Source organism: Perca fluviatilis, chromosome 13, assembly GCF_010015445.1.
Source record: "Perca fluviatilis chromosome 13, GENO_Pfluv_1.0, whole genome shotgun sequence".
In the NCBI taxonomy this organism is placed as follows: Eukaryota; Metazoa; Chordata; class Actinopteri; order Perciformes; family Percidae; genus Perca; species Perca fluviatilis.
Genome location: NC_053124.1, coordinates 19,698,121 through 19,715,559, shown reverse-complemented (window position 1 = coordinate 19,715,559; position 17,439 = coordinate 19,698,121). Strand labels below are relative to the sequence as shown.

Genomic DNA, 17,439 nt, shown 5'->3' with positions numbered 1-17,439 from the left:
AGAAAAAAATCATTTGTCTTGTATAGTCCATTTCCTCACATTTCCAAGCTTTTAAAGACAAATAATCATGACACAACACGGTAAAGGCTTATTTTGTCACAATGAAATCCTGAGTCATTACAAAAGATGTTGTCATTATGTGTTGTGTGTCTGTAGTACTGTATGAGCTTGAAGGGTAATCCAAACTTGTCAAAAGCAGGAGGAAAATCACAAAAACATTGCAGACACATAGGGACATTTTTAAGGCGGTTGTTTATCAAACAAAGTATTTTGTTGCACACCTTGAATTAATGGCCAATAATGGATGGGAATGGTGTGAGTAAATTCAAAATCACAGTAAAACAAATGGTAAAATATTCTTTTCTGTGTTCTGTGAGCTATCCAAAAATAATTAGTCAGGTTTTGACATTACTATATGCTCACATAAGCCAATGCAAATTGTATACCTTTAAAAAATAGGCAATAGTTACCAGAAATGTTTGGCTTGTACATGTGGGTGACAATGTGTGTGAATGTGTGTGAACTTGTGTGGGTTTTCCCAGGAGAGTGCTCTGTCAGGCAGAATTTGCTGACCAGGCAGCTCTGCAAGGGCAGAGGGAGGATCACTCTCACACACACACACACACACACACACACACACACACACACAGGGTGCCACCCATCAGCACACATACACACACTCTTAAGGCAAACATACTGTATGCCCCTTGTCACCAACATATGTGTGCAGTCCACTACTATTTGTAAGTGGCCATGTCATACTTGAGTACCCTGAGAATGTGTTTTATATTAAAACTGGAAACGCATATTCACCTCACACTGCTGAGTTCACCTTACAATGTTGATGAATAACAGTTATTGTTTAGATAATGTTTTGCTTCTTTTTTCTCTTCTTGGTTTTTTATTGTAATGAATTAAAAATATTTTCTTACATTTTATCTTTGATGATGTCTGGTATTCTAGTTTTGAAGTCAGGGACCTAACTCAGTCTCCTTGTTTGTCTCTCTGTAGGCGACACTGCTGGTTCCTGTGGTGATCCTGGCATTCCCTCACACGGTTTGAGGGAGCAAACGGATTTCAGGATCCGTTCCAAGGTTCACTTCAGCTGCTCTGAGGGCTACGATCTGATTGGTTCTTCAGAGAGGATGTGCTTCCCTAATGGGACGTGGTCCGGCACACAGCCCTTCTGTAAACGTAGGAAGAGACCGTTTACTTAATCTCAACCTATTATAACCCAGCACCTTGACACTAATACGGTTTATAGATCCACCCATGCACTGCACAGTCTTCTTCAATAACCAGTCATAGCGCTGAAACTCATTGAGATGCACAAGGCTTTCTCTCTCTCATTATTTCATTTTTCCCACAGCTGTCCAGTGTGGTAACCCTGGCACTCCCAGTAATGGCAGAGTATTTCGTTTGGATGGAACAACATTTTCTCACTCTGTCATCTACTCCTGCATGGATGGCTACCTGCTCACCGGCGCCACCACCAGGCTGTGTCAGGCAAACGGGTCCTGGTCAGGAGCACAGCCCAACTGTACCAGTAAGTTACCTGTTGTATATTCAAGGATGGCTTACGGACTGATAGATCAGTTTATAGATAATATAACAATATCTAATGCTCCATAAGTAAATACAGTTTTCTGCAATTCCCTTTTTTTGTTTAACCTTATTATTTTGAATGTAAGCTCATGCACAGAGTGACTTGCAGGCTAAAGAGCAGTGTCAGCTCTATGTATTACTTACTATATATAATCAGGGTTTAAAGTCTGCAACCCATAAACATCACCAAACTCCTGATGTGTGATTATAAGGTTTCCTTTCCAGCCTTTCTGTTTTATGCCCTGTTTTAAATTATTCTGTGACAGTATAGGTCCTGAGTAATGAAATCAGCCTTGAATCTTCATGTTTCTGCTACGGACTTTATAGAGTGACATGAATAACCTTGATCATTGTTTACTTTAGATAATTTGCTTTTTGAACTCTGTAAATAACCATAAAATATAACATTCTGTTCCCATATCAAATGTGACCGAAGCCATGGTTGAACAAGTGTTAATCAGTGCTGCATGTTACACAGACTACAAAATCTGCATGTAAATTGGCATATAAATACTTATTACAAAATACTTTGTTAAACACATTTCTACATTGTGTCTCAAGGTGAAATTTGTGTAGCTGGGGGCCCCAGATGAAGGACTTCCAGCAGTATTTCAATGTTTTCCAATTTTCAGTGACATTCCTGACTTTAATACACTATGCAAAGAAATGAGCTCAGTAAGGAACAAAGAGATAGAAATGCTGAGAAACCACGTTTCTTTGATACGGGGTCCTGGAAACAAAAAAAGTTTTTGAAGAATTCCCTGACTTAAAGGAAATCACTTTTACAATAGATCACAATACATCTATTAACAGCCATGACAGTATCAGGGGTGGGTTTAAAAGCATTTAAAGTGCCTATTAGACTATGAAGGACAGTGCTTCATAAGTGCAGTCTGGGGAATCCTAATGCTCCTTAAAAGAGTCCCAGGACAACCTCAGCCGTTTTTTAATATCACTGTTGTTTCATTCACAAGAAGTAAAGCCCATAACTGAATCTGAAGAGATCATACAGTCCGATCCCAGACTCACTGTCCACTGTGATCGCCAAAACTTCAAATTACACAAATAGGTAGACGTACAGTACAGGCCAAAAGTTTGGACACACCTTCTCATTCAATGTGTTTCTTTATTTTCATGACTATTTACATTGTAGATTCTCACTGAAGGCATCAAAACTATGAATGAACACATATGGAATTATGTACTTAACAAAAAAGTGTGAAATAACTGAAAACATGTCTTATATTTCAGATTCCTCAAAGTAGCCACCCTTTGCTTTTTTTGATAACTCTGCAAACCCTTGATGTTCTCTCAATGAGCTTCGTGAGGTAGTCACCTGAAATGGTTTTCACTTCACAGGTGTGCTTTGTCAGGGTTAATTAGTGGAATTTTTTCCCTTATTAATAAAAAAGCAAAGGGTGGCTACTTTGAGGAATCTAAAATATAAGACATGTTTTCAGTTATTTTACACTTTTTTGTTAAGTACATAATTCCATATGTGTTCATTCATAGTTTAGATGCCTTCAGTGAGAATCTACAATGTAAATAGTCATGAAAATAAAAAGGAAACGCATTGAATGAGAAGGTGTGTCCAAACTTGTATGGTTAGTAAAGATACGAGGCAGTTCTAGTGAAGTCATCTCTTGGATCACAGCAACTTTGTTACATTTTCTGACAGTTATAGACTTAATTGAATTTTGCTATTCTGAATTTTGCTATATATTTATCAGCGCGTCCTTTCTCGGCCTAGACAGTTTTGAAAAACAGTGATCAAAAATTAGATGTGCAATAATAAAAGAACTGACAGATCCGACTGACATCAACCAGAAGATGCTCCTTTTAAATTCCAATATACTCGTGCTATAGCATGACATGTAAAGTAATCTTAATTTTCATCCCATCTCTTCCTCTCCAACCTGCGTGTCCATCTTCATAGTGATAAACTGTGGGGATCTAGGTGTGCCAGCTAACGGCCTTCGCTATGGAGAAGACTTTACAATTGGTCAGAATGTTTCCTTCCAGTGCCAACCAGGATACAGAATGGAGGAGGATGGATCACCTGTAAGGACGTGCACCCAAAACGGGACGTGGAGTGGGGTTATGCCTATGTGTACAGGTAAATTGTTTATTAAAGCGCCCATATTATACTCATTTTCAGGTTCATAATTGTATTTTAAGGTTGTACCAGAATAGGTTTACATGGTTTAATTTTCAAAAAACACCATATTTTTGTTGTACTGCACAGCTCTCTCTCACTGCTGTACATCCTCTTTTCACCTGGTTTCTGTTTTAGCCACAGAGTGAGACCTCTTTTCATCTTCTTCTTCTGTACTATCTTTGATTGCACTCGCACATGCTCAGTAGCTCAGATGTAAATCATGTCAGCTAGCTAGCTCCATAGAAGTAAAAGACAGGCTGTTTCTCCAACTTCAGTCAGTTACAAGGCAGGATTAGATGGGAGACTTCTAAATGAGGGCGCACATGTAAGTAGTTCTTTTGTAGATTATGGTGAACTTGTGTGTGTTGTAGCAGTACTTTGCTATTGAGAACGAGGTACCATGCTTGTGTTAGTATTAGCGTTAGCATGCTAATGCTAACGCTACGAGCTAACGGTTGCGGTTAGCCAGCTCATTTCGGACTGTGACGTCACTAGCTCACTAGGAGACTGAAGGCAGGACACATTCAGAAACTGTATCTCACTCAAAACAGCATGGATGGATTTTTTTCAAAGTTTGTATGTGTGTGGAAGCACCAGAGACACAAAAGAACACCCCAAATACCAGAAAAAGTGTTTTTTTCATAATATGGGCACTTTAAACCACTTAAGTCATTTTAAGCTATTCTTGGCCATCTTTAATTATATATATCATTTATCTCTGGAGTATATTATAAAACCACCACTAACACTATTTTGTCCAGAGGATGTTACTGGTATATGAAATGTCCCATGTGTACAGGTAGCACAGTACAGCGGATGTATTCATAAGTGAGCTCCAAGCCCTTGTATTACCCCAGCTATATAAAGACTGACACAGCAGATTCTGCTCTCCTTGCAGTCAGCGCCTCTGTGAGGAAAATCAGGAAATACAAACAAGATACTATAATATACTGTATAATAATGTGACATGTAACATCTTGTAATTGCCATCATTAGTTTGAACTGTATCTGTTACTGGACTTGTTTGATAGTCTTCCTAGACAAGATAATTACATTTGTAAATTTGAATTGTAAAATTATAAACTAATTTTCAATTTTACCATTCTCCCTATCTTTACAGCTATGTATCAGTCAGTTTATAGGACAGTGATTTTCACCTGCAGCTGCTTAAAGGTGCTCTAAGCGATGTTGGGTGACGTTACTTATTGTTGACGTTCAAAGTATTTTCAAACAAAACAAAGACTAGCTCGCTCCTCCCTCCTCCTCATCCCGTCCCCTCCCTTCTGTGCTTCAGCACACTCCCCCCCCAAATCCTTCTTGTCCGTTATTGGGTGAACACTGGAACACAGTTTGTGTATGTTTGCATGGTCCAGAGGCCTGTACTACGAAGCAAGATCAACATGGCCTGGATTTCTTTCAGTAATCCGGCTTCACCTAACCTAACAACCGCGGTCCCGCATAACCTGTACTACGACGCTGGTTATCAACTAGTTCAGTCAACTCAGGGTTTCCCAATCCAGCGGCGCGCGCGTTCACATAAAAGAGGCGAGGTTTGCGCACCACGACCAATCGCAAACATCTACCAGAGCAGCATATTTTAAACAAGAAGAGCAAACTATAATTCTACATAAATATGAAGAACACAGACACGGTTTTACAGGCATAACGCAATACAGTCGCTGCTTCCTAAAACAGGAAGGAAAACTGGCAAAAAAAAAATAAAAAATAGCCGACGCTGTAGATGTTTAAATCACAACGCTTATTAATATCACTTCCTCATCAGTCAGGACCAAGATCTGACCATAATTACACTTGTGCTTTCCATAAAGTGTCGTTGCTTTAGCCTATAATTTCAGTTGCAACCCTGTTAATTCCCTCCCATTAATATATATATATATATATTTCATACAAATACCAATCAGGGAATGTTAACAGGTTGTCGATCTCTAAATGTTTTAACTTTTATGAGCGCACCTCTCTCTCTCTCTCTCTCTCTCTCTCTCTCTCTCTCTCTCTCTCTCTCTCTGCACCGAGCTCCGCCTGGTCTTCTAAGAACGGTGACGCCGTTATCAATCGAGTATTGATTGGTCAGTAGGCGGTGTTTTAACACCGGTTGATCTCTGATCTCCAACTTAACCTGCTCCCGACCAGGTTAGGTGTTCAGCATGAGTTACCACGGCGATTGAACCCGATAACAACTAATCCACCTTCGTAGTACAGAAAATCCTGGGTTGAACCTGAAGTTAGCTCGTTAACGCCAAATCCTGCTTCGTAGTACAGGCCTCTGGTTGGACCACTTTGTTTTTGTTGGCGTGTGTGGACCCTAGGCTGTCTACAGAGACAGCGTTTTTTTACAGTGTGTTTAGGGGACTGGCAACTCGCGGACAGTGAGGAAATGTTTGCTGTATGTGACAAAAAATGTTGTAGCCTAAAAAACGCGTGACATCGCTTAGAGTACCTTTAAAACTGGATGTACTTCTCTTGCTCTCTCTCTCTCTCTCTCTCTCTCTCTCTCCCTCTCCCTCGCTCTCTCTCTCATAGCGGTGACCTGCCCAGCTCCCCCTGTCATCAGTAATGGGGTACTGCAGGGCAGTGACTTTGAATGGGGCAGCAGTGTGAGCTACAGTTGCTCACCTGGATATGAGCTCTCATTCCCGGCTGTCCTGACCTGCGTGGCCAATGGCACCTGGAGCGGCATGCTACCACAGTGCTTACGTAAGAACACACAAACACACACGCACATTTGTCCTAATATTAGCACTGGATACTGAAATGGTATTTGTGTGTGTGTGTGTGTGTGTGTGTGTGTGTGTGTGTGTGTGTGTGTGTGTGTGTGTGTGTGTGTGTGTGTGTGTGTGTGTGTGTGTGTGTGTGTGTGTGTGTGTGTGTGTGTGTGTGTATGTAGCCAAGTTTTGTGGTGACCCAGGTACTCCAGTCGGGGGTTTCAGAGAGGGACGCAGTTTCATCTACCAATCAGAAGTTACCTTCAGTTGTGCTCCTCCTCTCATTCTGGTCGGCACGGCAACTAGACTTTGTGAAAGTGACGGTACCTGGAGTGGTACGCAGCCTCGCTGTATCGGTAATTTCAATTTCATTTACGTTCACTTGATCACCAGACAAAACTATCCACATATTTTTGGGAGTGCTTCCTTTGAACTAGAAAATCTGTTGATGATGTATTATTAATTACATTATAGTTATGTGCACTTTTGCTATGGCCAACAGAAATCAGTTTTAGTTTCCCCTCATTTTTTCACATCTATCATGCAATCACTCAATCTCAACTGCAAGAATTTATGTTGAAAATGACTTTGGGTCTTGGTAGAACTGGCTATCGTGCCATCTTATTTTGTGATAGAAATATGAACATGACTTTTCCTCAAAACTGTTTTTTTTTTTTTTTAACAAAAGAAGCCAAAGTTCTCAAACGTGATATGTTTAAACACAAGCAGCCACACAAGAACTTTGTATAATAAATATTTCCCATAATTGCCAACATTTTGATTTAGATCAGTATTGATCTGATGAGAGAATAATAAACAAGAGCATGAATCTGACCAGACATTGAATGCCAGCATTTGGTACTTGACTGTTTTCAATACTTGGAGCAGGTACAGTACATTTTCATCAGTACCAAAAAAGTATTGAGATTCAAAACCCAGTCCCATACTCTAGGTCTTACTCAACCAAATTAAAATATACAAGTCAAACCTGAATTCATTTATAAATGTATTATGCTGTTCAACTAAGTCTCCAACTTATTAAAAATACAGTGTCAAGGCTTTTAACCCTTACCAAAAATGTATTTAATATTATACTGATTACTTTTTTAATAGTTCCTGACTATATCATCAATCATTTACCCTCACATAACCTAGAGCAGTCTGGGATCCTCAGGCAGCGGTGTCTTAACCACTTCAGAGTCTCAGTTAAACTGAAAAGGCGGTGAGGTTTAGTCCGCGAGAGCCCCCAGACATTTGAATCATAATTCTCAGGAGGTAAAATAAGTGTCATATCAAAGCGTAGTATTTTAATGTCCCAGTGCTGTACATGTTTCGTTTCTATTGTTATTGCTTGTTTTTGACATGTTTACTTTACTTACTGAATATTTGTGTGGGTTTGTAACCTATTAAACAAATTATTTAGTTAGTGAATAAGTATGGCTAGCCTGCCAGTTTATTATGGTGTATTACTGGTCCGTGGCTCACCAGGGAGCCTGGCCTGATGTCTGATGTTCTCCTGCCTAATGAGCATGGCAATTACTGACCCATCATCGACGGCCACATTTCAATTTACTCATGGGTTTACTGCGCAGAGCAGCTACTGTTCTGTCAAAGTTAAAGTTACACAGACTTATTGGAATAATAATGAATAGTGACTGGAGGCTCATCTGAGACAATCTTGGAGGCGTAGGAAGACAAGCCTTAAAGGATTCCACTGATGTTAGTGAAAGTATAATTTCCAAATTGGCAACTCTTCCTTATACAACTGCTGCTTCTCTCACTGTTACCTGTAGATAGAATCAGTGTCTTAGATGTCCTGCATTTTACATACAGTAATGATTCCAACTTTTAAATACAGTGTAAGACAACATTACAATCGGTCCAATGTTGTGGATGACCTACATTTCAGATAAACTGTTTTCATATGGATACGTTTTTACTATTTTACTGTCACCCCGATGTCAACTGGATTTGGCTGCTTTACTTTGGGGTCTTATATGGTTAGGGTGACCAGATCCCAACAAACCAAATGGAAAAAAAAAGTATGTTTGTAGGGACAAAGTGGGACATGTTACCAATGCTGGGAGGTAGTCTTAAATTATGATATAAAGTCTATCTAACTTAAAAAAAGAAACATTTATATGCTACCCCTTAGCTCCTAACATCCATATGCTATGCTGTCTGGTTGATTCAGTACACTATGCAGGTTACATGTTAGGTTTCATATTCCGCCTAAATCTGCATAGCTTCTGACTTAATGATGACTCGCAATTTTCCGCGTTTGGTGTAGCAAAGAAAGTGACAGGTTAACCTGCACAGTTTGATCAGTATCAAACAAAACCCCCGTGACGACAGCCTTCCCTGCTTTTTTCACAGCCATTGGATACATGCTAGATTTAAAGAAAGCATCTGTCCAGCAGTGGTTTGACTTTTGAAAAGATAGAGCCACACAAAATGCAAGACGTCGTGATGTGGGAAAAGGGATTAAATGCTGTGCACTTATCTGTGTTTCCTAAATAGTGTAGCAAAAGAGTGGCAATCCTTTTCCACAGACTTAACAGGATACATTACATTGGTTTTGTATGTACGTACAGTAAATGCTAATTAAATGTATCTTTAGTATGAATAAAGGGCATATAAGGCATTTATATACATCCACGGGTGAACTTTACACTTCAATGTTGTGAACTTCTCCAACAACAAATAGACCAGGTGCGTGAAAATAGCTTAGCAGAGGAAAGAGCCACTAATGGGCAGCTGATAGTCTCCAGCAGCTGCAATGGCATGGCTGCCACATTTAGTGAACAGGTTTCTACACTATCTTTTATATGGTCAAATAACTAATAAATGTTTATCTTAAATCTAGGTTGTGCAGCTGATCATTATTCAGAAAACCTCTATACTTTGAAAATGAAGTTCATAAACCCATTGTGATGCATTCCTTTAAAGGAATTGCACAGTGCAATATATAATTATAATTTGCTTGCACTAATCAAGTGAATTAATTTACTCTTAGAGAAGGGTTGTAAACAGCAGTTTAAAAAAAGAAAACCAGTATGAGTCATGTCTATTCTGATCTAAAAAGTAGGGATCTTATAAGGAACCCCATTTCAGAAATGAAAGAGAAAGTGCTTGCTCATAGGCGAGACACGAGTACACGGTGAAACTTACAGTATTTAGTAAAAGGCTTCCAGAAATGGGCATCCACATCCAACTTCAAACAAACTGCTGCTATCCGGGGATTAAAAAGAAAATGAGAAGGGATATTCAGCAGACATTACAAATGGTCCCACTGGGTCAATTCACCACCCCATGTGATGTTTAGAGCACCACTTCACACGTCTGATTCAGAGCAGGTGCTTAAACATCAAGTATGGTGATGAATTGTAATAAATGAGAGCTTTTGTAATGTGAACAGACACTTGACTCTTTGTTCCTTCATAGCACTCGATAAGGCATGCTTACAGAACTTTACGGCTGCTGTGAAGTTGAATGTTCCTTGTGAAATAGACAATCTAAAAATAGAAGGCTCCCTCTGAAGTGTTACTTAATCTATAACTACTGAAAAGTAGAAGAAGCAGAAGTGGTTACAGCATAAGTATGCTGCTCAGGAAATCTTTCAGTTCTATATGGGGACTTTTTTTTTAAGACTGAGACTATGAAACAAACACTAGCATACACACACATCTCAGAGTTTTTTTCTATGATTGAAGTGAAGTGAGAATGTTGGGCTTTGTGTGTGGGAGCTTGGGTGATTTATTAGTGTGTGATTGCTGCTGTATGTTAGTGTGTGATGTGTATCACTATGTGACTGAAACAGAATGCGTTTTGAGCTGAAGTAGCCTGCTCTTTAAATAAGACAGACGAAGGGGGAGGTGGGGGCAGGGCAGAGAGAGATACAGCAATATGGAAAGAGAAAAAGAGAGGGGAAGAGAGCAGTTAGAGAGGGAGACAGCAGTGAGAGAGAGAAAGAGGGCAGTTAGAGAGGTATAGGAAGAGAGAGTGAGGCAGAGGGGGAGAGAGAGAAGTGTAGAGTGAATCTGTCATTTCGGAAGCTGTATTGAATCGAGCTCTGCGTCAGGATGTGCTCTACATGCTGATGTTCCTGACGCACGCGCGCTCACACACACACACAAACTCTCTCTCTCTCTCAAATCTTGCCCTGCTTCGTTTTCTGAAAAAGCACTACTGCCCCCTGCTGTCCTGCTGGGATATATACCCTGCTGTTACCATGACAACAGAGGAGAGGAAAGGAAAGTTAAGGGTGGACATACAGTATAAAGTTACTGCTAATTTATCTTTCTTTTAGATTCTGTGTGTAATTACTTCCCCACTTATTTTCAGAACCGACCAAAACCAGCTGTGAGAACCCGGGAACGCCACGCTACGGCTCCTTAAACCGCACCTACGGTTTCAAGGTAAAATGTCTGCACTGACAAACTAACTCTTATCTACTTTCCTACCCACATAGTTGACTTACTGACTCATAAAGAAGCTGTCATTGTAGCTAATTTGATAGAATGAAACTTCACAATCTATCTAATTAAAAAGAAAGCAAAGGAAAGGAGGAGGAGAGAGACAGAAGAAGAAACTATAGCCTTTGAAAACTGTTGGTCACACAAAACAAGACATTTGAAGATGTGAACTTGGACATTTAAATATGTCAAACTTGATTAATAGGGAAGTTATTTTGCAGATTAAACTTTTGTGAAAATATTGTTTTCCCCGAATAGCCTTAAACAACCAGTCATATTAAAGGGCTGCCATGGAAGAGGCGAGAGGGGAGGGGGCATTCTAAAGTTCTGCCAAAGCTAAAATGAGGCTTCAGCTTTGTAAGGTGGTCAAATCAAGTGGGCATCTTAGTCAGGGAGTCGTGTGTAGGTTTATTGCTGGTGCTGTGTCTTGGCAACAAACCCCCATGCAACTACCAGGAAGACCCCTCCACTGTGGCTCAGCATGGACACACTGGAAATAAAGAGACCTGATTTGACTTACTCAAACTGCTGAAGTCTTTATTATCATATTATCTTGGGCTGAATGCATTTGTGCACAGAACTGTGAATTTTATTTCCTTACAGTGCAATTGTGTGGACAGCATGGTATGATCACGACAACTCTCGTTATCTGTGTGTGTGTGTGTGTGTGTGTGTGTGTGTGCGTGCACGCGCACGCTTATCTCACTCTCTGTCGCTCTCTCTACAGGTGGGGAACGTGGTGTCATTTCAGTGCCAGCCAGGTCATTTGATTCAGGGCTCTTCCTCTAGAACCTGCCAGCCTGATCTAACGTGGAGCGGATCACAACCTGAGTGCATACGTAGGAAACATACATCCTATTATCTTGTCAACCTATCGCCCATCCGTCCTTTGCCTGTCAGATTCTAACTCCATCGTACAAATATATTCTCCATTCTCCAGCCCATGCCTGTAAGCAGCCAGAGAGCCCGCTCCATGTGGACGTGGTGGGGATGGATCTGCCTGGTTTTGGCTACACCTTGGTGTACAGCTGTCAGCGTGGCTACTTCCTGGCGGGAGGTTCTGAACACCGTGTCTGCAAGAGTGACGGCACATGGACAGGAAAGATGCCTATATGTCGAGGTAAAAAAATACTTTTGTATATTTGAATGTTATAACTTTATATCTTTCTAGCACATTTGATTGAAGATATTGTCTAGAATTAAGTATCAGTGAACAGGTAGGATTGTCAAGTGTGTCTTACTCAAGGACACTTTGTCAGCAAGCGTACTGGGGCAAACTGGCCATCTGGAGTAGGGTGAGATTTCCTGGTGGGCTGGTTGCTTGTATGGCAGCCCTGATGTAAAAAAAACCATTATTGAATGGTGTTTCATCCTTCATTAGATTAGCCTATCCCAGGTTCTTAGAGGTGAAGTTATGAATTTATCACATCTCCTGAGCCAAAAATGACAGACAGATACCTGTTAGGGTATTCTATGTGATCATCACTTTACCAAAGAAAGTGCACAGTATCTTGGTTCCATACAATAAAATCCCAGCTTCAGTAAAAATAAAAGCTTAAATATTCTAAAACTAGGTTGTATCTCTCATAATACTTGTTGCCCGTTGTACATATTATACAAAGTGGGATGATCTGTATGTTGGTTGTGTTAGGCCAGACTGGGTGACATATTCAGGCCTTTATCTATTTAATTTTGTTTTATTCCAGTCCACCAGTGCCTTCTTGTTATGTTTATGTTAGGGAGTACTTAAATTACATCAATACTCAATAATGTCACCATGATTTCTTTTCTGTTCTGGAGCTTTCAGTCGTATCACACAAGCAGCAGATTGAGTTTGCCCAGCTGCAAATGGAATTGTAGATGTTTAAATGTCCACTTTTCTGAGCACTTAAAGGACCTCTCATCCACATTGGCTTGAAAGTGGAGATTGAAAGTGCCTTCCTGACCTTGGAAACAGTAGTAGACAAAACAATCTCATCACAAGGTCCATTTAGTAGCTCTTCTGTTGTATCACAGAAACTAGTGCAAATAGCAAGGTGTATGTTCCCTAAGATGCACGTGTAATGTCAATTTCTTCTGCACATTAAAAAGCTAGTGTTAAGTTTTTTCTTACTCGTCAAGAAATGTTAACAGATACATTTGCGGACCCCCTTTTGTGCAAGGAAAAACTTCAAGCTTCAACTTTGAAATTGTTCCGCCAATGCCGTCAACCTTTTGCCCCCAGGTAGCCTTTTAGAATTGAAGCACTCTTTGATCCAATTTAAGATTCTAGGACAAATACCCTCTCCCTTGCTTGCCTTTACTTGTTGGTAAAAATGGCTGCATCTTGAAGTGATGAGAGAAGCTGCCCTGAATGGTCAAACCCAAAGTGTCTTCAGGTTACTTTTAAAAGGATCCAATATGCACAACAATTATTGGTCATGAACTCAATTTGCATTGCCTACAAATAAACATTAAAGAGCCTTATATTGGGTGACCCTTTTCAACACACGCGTAGCTCATTATGCACGTTTGACTAATAGTTACCAACAATGCATCCTAATTTGGTAATATTATGTGTGCTCTCCTCGGCATAAACCTAGTGTTTTAATCAGCTGATGGATCCGTAAGTCAAACAAGATGCAAACGAAAACCTTTTTAATATCTTACTATACTTTGTCCCGACAGCTCTGCTCATGTGTTTCAATGGGACATTATCTTTCACCCTCTGTCTCTCTTGTATGTGTAGCTGGAGAGAAGAAGAAACCTGTGAAACCAGCAACAGGAACTCCCAGCCCCAAACTAAACGGTCAGTTCTATTACAGTCTTTTCTATTCCAGCCTAGTAGAGTCCTGTCATTTTTTTTCTATTCTTCTCTTTTCTTATCTGTCCTACGTTTGTATTTTGGTCCGGTTTAGTTTGGTCTTGTCTACTATAGTTTCATATATTCTGCTCTGCTCCTGTGTACCCCGCTCTGCTCTGTTCCACAGTGTTGTTTGTCTTGTGTTTTTGTCGATTTTATTATACTGTTCTGCTCTCCATCATAGTTCTAAATAATTTATTTTTCCTCACTACACAGAACGGTGAATTATCTACGGTGGTGTTCTGGTTTGCTCTGTGCTGCTGTTTTGTACAGTTCTCTATTTTTCACATCTGCTCTGTTATGATCCGTCCTATTTTGTTGTAATTTAGTAACTCTTTGCTTCTCGTTGCATGTGAAAGAGTTCCTATGGTTACAGTATGCACAAGTTTCATGTAATTATCAAAGCAGGAAGCAGCCATTGAATCTCATGAACTCATTCTTGTTTCTTACTACATGTGCTACTGATGGATGTAGGGTTATAGGCAACCTGAACTTCTGTGTATTTACATATTTACTGTGTGTAATACCAATTAGGCACATGAGAAAAGAAGAATCAACATGTGATCTTGTCATCTTATTTGTGTTTTTCTGCAACATGTTTATTTGATTTAACTAAACTGTATAACATCTAATACTATAATGTTGATTTTATTATATTCTTTTCTAATCTTTTCTCTTCTATTCTGTTGTGTTGTATTGCCTTTTATTCTGTTTTATAGTTCCAGATGATGTCTTTGCTCCGAACTACATATGGAAAGGTTCCTATAATTACCGTGGGAGGAAGCAGCCTATGACACTGAGCATCACCAGCTTCAACTCCACAACAGGAAGAGTCAACGTCTCCCTCAGTAATGGCAACATGGACCTGCTCCTATCAGGCATGTTGGACTATGGATAATTCATTATATCTTGCAAATTGTATAGTATCTAGTACAGTATACGTGACTTTACATGACAGGACATGTCATAGTCATAGTGCATGTCATGGTTATGCTACAGTACGTCATGATTTATCCATTGGTAAAACACTAAATAAAGCTGTTCTATAAAATAGGGAGTTCCTGCCGTGAACACATTCCCTGAGACTCTTTAATCATTAGTTCGGTTTTCTAATGGTGTCCGGATTTCACTAATTTCCTAGAGCGACCAACCTTATTTTCTTTATGTTGTTACTGTATTTCCTCCCCAAACTAACGCATACATTTATTCACACTGACCTCCCAGGGTCCTACAACAGCGTCGGCAGCGGGTTAAGACCCTATTAAAACACAAATCCTGTTGAATTGGTTCCTGGAGTAAGCAGAGTGCACAAATACCACTTCACAAAACCATGCAGCTATCAGACTTTTAACATGCATATTCTGGCTTAAAGGAGCAGCTTTACTGTAGATCAGTAACTGCTAAAGCTGCACTCACACAGGCACCAAAAGGCCAGGGCCCAGTTGCATACAACTTCAATGTTTTTTCCTTTTAGGATTATTCTTAAAATGTCAAGTTTTCCTAAAGGTGTAGTTCAACATTTTGGGAAATACACATAAAATGAGAAGACAATATCAATCTTAGGTCAGTGCATTAAGTATGAAGCTGGAGTGAAGACAAGTTCAACCTAGCTGAGCATAAAGACTGGAGGCATGGGGAAACAGCTAGCCTAGCTATACCCTAAGCGAAAATAACTGTACATTTATGTCGTCATTACAGTTTGATCTATTTCTTGACTGCTGTCTAGCAGTTTTACCGAGATTTCTTTTTTTAAATCAATGTTTGTTGATTCTATTTTACAGCTGCATTCAGATGTATTTTTTTCCTTTTCATCTTTACGATTTCCAATTGGACATGATATATGCATCTTGCCGAAGAAGCACCAGGGGAAGAAGAAACACATGCTGAGAGATCTAACGATCTGTAATAACGCAGCCATTGTATTGATGTGTTTCCCTCTGTTATATTGCAGACCAGTTATTTATTCTGTCCTCTCCAGGAGTGTATAAGGCTTCTGAGGCCAGGCTGTTACTGCTGATGTACCAGGTGAACTACGCAAACCAGGGAACCCAGCTCAAAGATTCAGCGCTATCTCCAGCCAAAATCATAGATGACTCCTGGACCATGGATGGATTTGTAAGTCTCAGTGGATACAGAGCAATCACCTAAATTAGATTCAGTTGAGCTAGATCAATATATTAATCAAATTCTGAACTATGTCTTGAATTTGTTGACTTGTATGTGGCCGTGTTGACACAAACACAAAATGTAACCAAACGCTCTTCACCTTTAACTGTATGTGTCCAATGTTTTCATCCTTTTTTTAATCTCTTTTCCTCTCCAGGTATCAGCAGAGCCTGATGGTTCTAGTTACGTATTTCAGGGTTTCATTCAGGGAAAAGACTACGGACAGTTTGGACTGCAAAGACTTGGTAATTCTCTCTTACGTTAAGTAACAGCATCGCAAAAGTCAATATAGACTTTAAATGATAAATGCAAAATCTGATGAACTCCTTGCAAGAAGCTCACTAATAGAGAAGGTGATCAGGGAGCTTTTCTTTGCTGGCAACAGTGACCTTTTTGCTCACGCTGAGTCAGCCTTGCGGTGGCAGCAAAGGCTGCTCTTCAGATTTTAAGTAAAAGGACTGAACTCTATTAACCTGCATCCAAAGATGACTACCATCTCAATCAAATAGAGTTGAAAGCAGCCCCTCATTTTAAGTTATCAGTAACTGATCTTCAGTGATGCCAAAACAGACCAAAACAAAAAATTGAATAAGATCTGACCACTTCTCCAGTCCCTGGACATCTTGCAAGTGTGGAAAAAAATGTAATCCTAGAGCATCCACTGTTGACGAGAATATATCATACATACTGTACAGTACTACTACAACTAACAATATACAGTACAGTGCAGCTATTGCAGGAAGACTTTATGTAAAACGTGGAACACTAAATAAAAGAGGCTTTTTTTAGAGATCAAATTCACAGTTTTTGAATCTTATTCTATCATCCAATCTAATGGTGTGGACAGACAATGCCAATGCATTTCCTTGTATGTCACAGGTCTGAATATGTCAGAGAGTCAGAACTCGTCACCCCCTCAGCTTGGTACCAACAGCAGTTCCGTGGCTATCGCTATTCTGGTGCCTTTCTTCGCTCTAATATTCACTGGCTTCGGCTTCTATCTCTACAAACAACGGTATGTGCTCAAAAAAAGTGTATCCCTTTTAAGTGTGGTTCGGTTAAATCTCTGCAGTAGAAAAGAATGTGTTCCTGTCACTGCATTGTTAGTTTACCCCTGTTTTTCATTATTGTCATACAAAAAATGTTGAAAGGCATTGTTAGGATTTTTAAGAAGCTGTCTGTTTCACGAAAACAGTAGCTGCCTCAGTGGTTAGATTGTCGAGGTGGTAAGACACATTCAAGTCATTGTCTTTGCAAAATGTGTCCTGCAAAACAATTGTGTTTAGGAGGTGTTAAATTGGATTTTTTTCAGAGATATGATTCAAGCACAATTGACTGGTTGTTTGCCATTGTTAACATCTATGCAAATAACTTTTGTTCTGCTGTTAATATCTCAAGAAAAAGCTTGCTGAAGGAATTAGTTTTGGATAGGCTGATTGGAATCTCACTAGGCTTCTTCACTCACGCTCT

General features: G+C 39.8%; 1 protein-coding gene across 1 annotated transcript in view; it reads left to right on the top strand.

Annotated features, from left to right (window-relative positions):
- The window catches only part of csmd3b (CUB and Sushi multiple domains 3b), a 383,486-nt gene that overhangs the window by 360,981 nt on the left and 5,066 nt on the right, over nucleotides 1-17,439 (top strand). Inside the window, exons 59-71 of the mRNA XM_039820294.1 lie at nucleotides 1,012-1,194; nucleotides 1,370-1,546; nucleotides 3,542-3,721; nucleotides 6,305-6,478; nucleotides 6,669-6,842; nucleotides 10,831-10,904; nucleotides 11,689-11,800; nucleotides 11,902-12,081; nucleotides 13,690-13,749; nucleotides 14,523-14,681; nucleotides 15,782-15,918; nucleotides 16,127-16,214; nucleotides 16,849-16,984. Of these exons, the coding sequence (XP_039676228.1) occupies nucleotides 1,012-1,194; nucleotides 1,370-1,546; nucleotides 3,542-3,721; nucleotides 6,305-6,478; nucleotides 6,669-6,842; nucleotides 10,831-10,904; nucleotides 11,689-11,800; nucleotides 11,902-12,081; nucleotides 13,690-13,749; nucleotides 14,523-14,681; nucleotides 15,782-15,918; nucleotides 16,127-16,214; nucleotides 16,849-16,984 (1,834 nt within the window). The remainder of the gene's footprint in view (nucleotides 1-1,011; nucleotides 1,195-1,369; nucleotides 1,547-3,541; nucleotides 3,722-6,304; nucleotides 6,479-6,668; nucleotides 6,843-10,830; nucleotides 10,905-11,688; nucleotides 11,801-11,901; nucleotides 12,082-13,689; nucleotides 13,750-14,522; nucleotides 14,682-15,781; nucleotides 15,919-16,126; nucleotides 16,215-16,848; nucleotides 16,985-17,439) is intronic.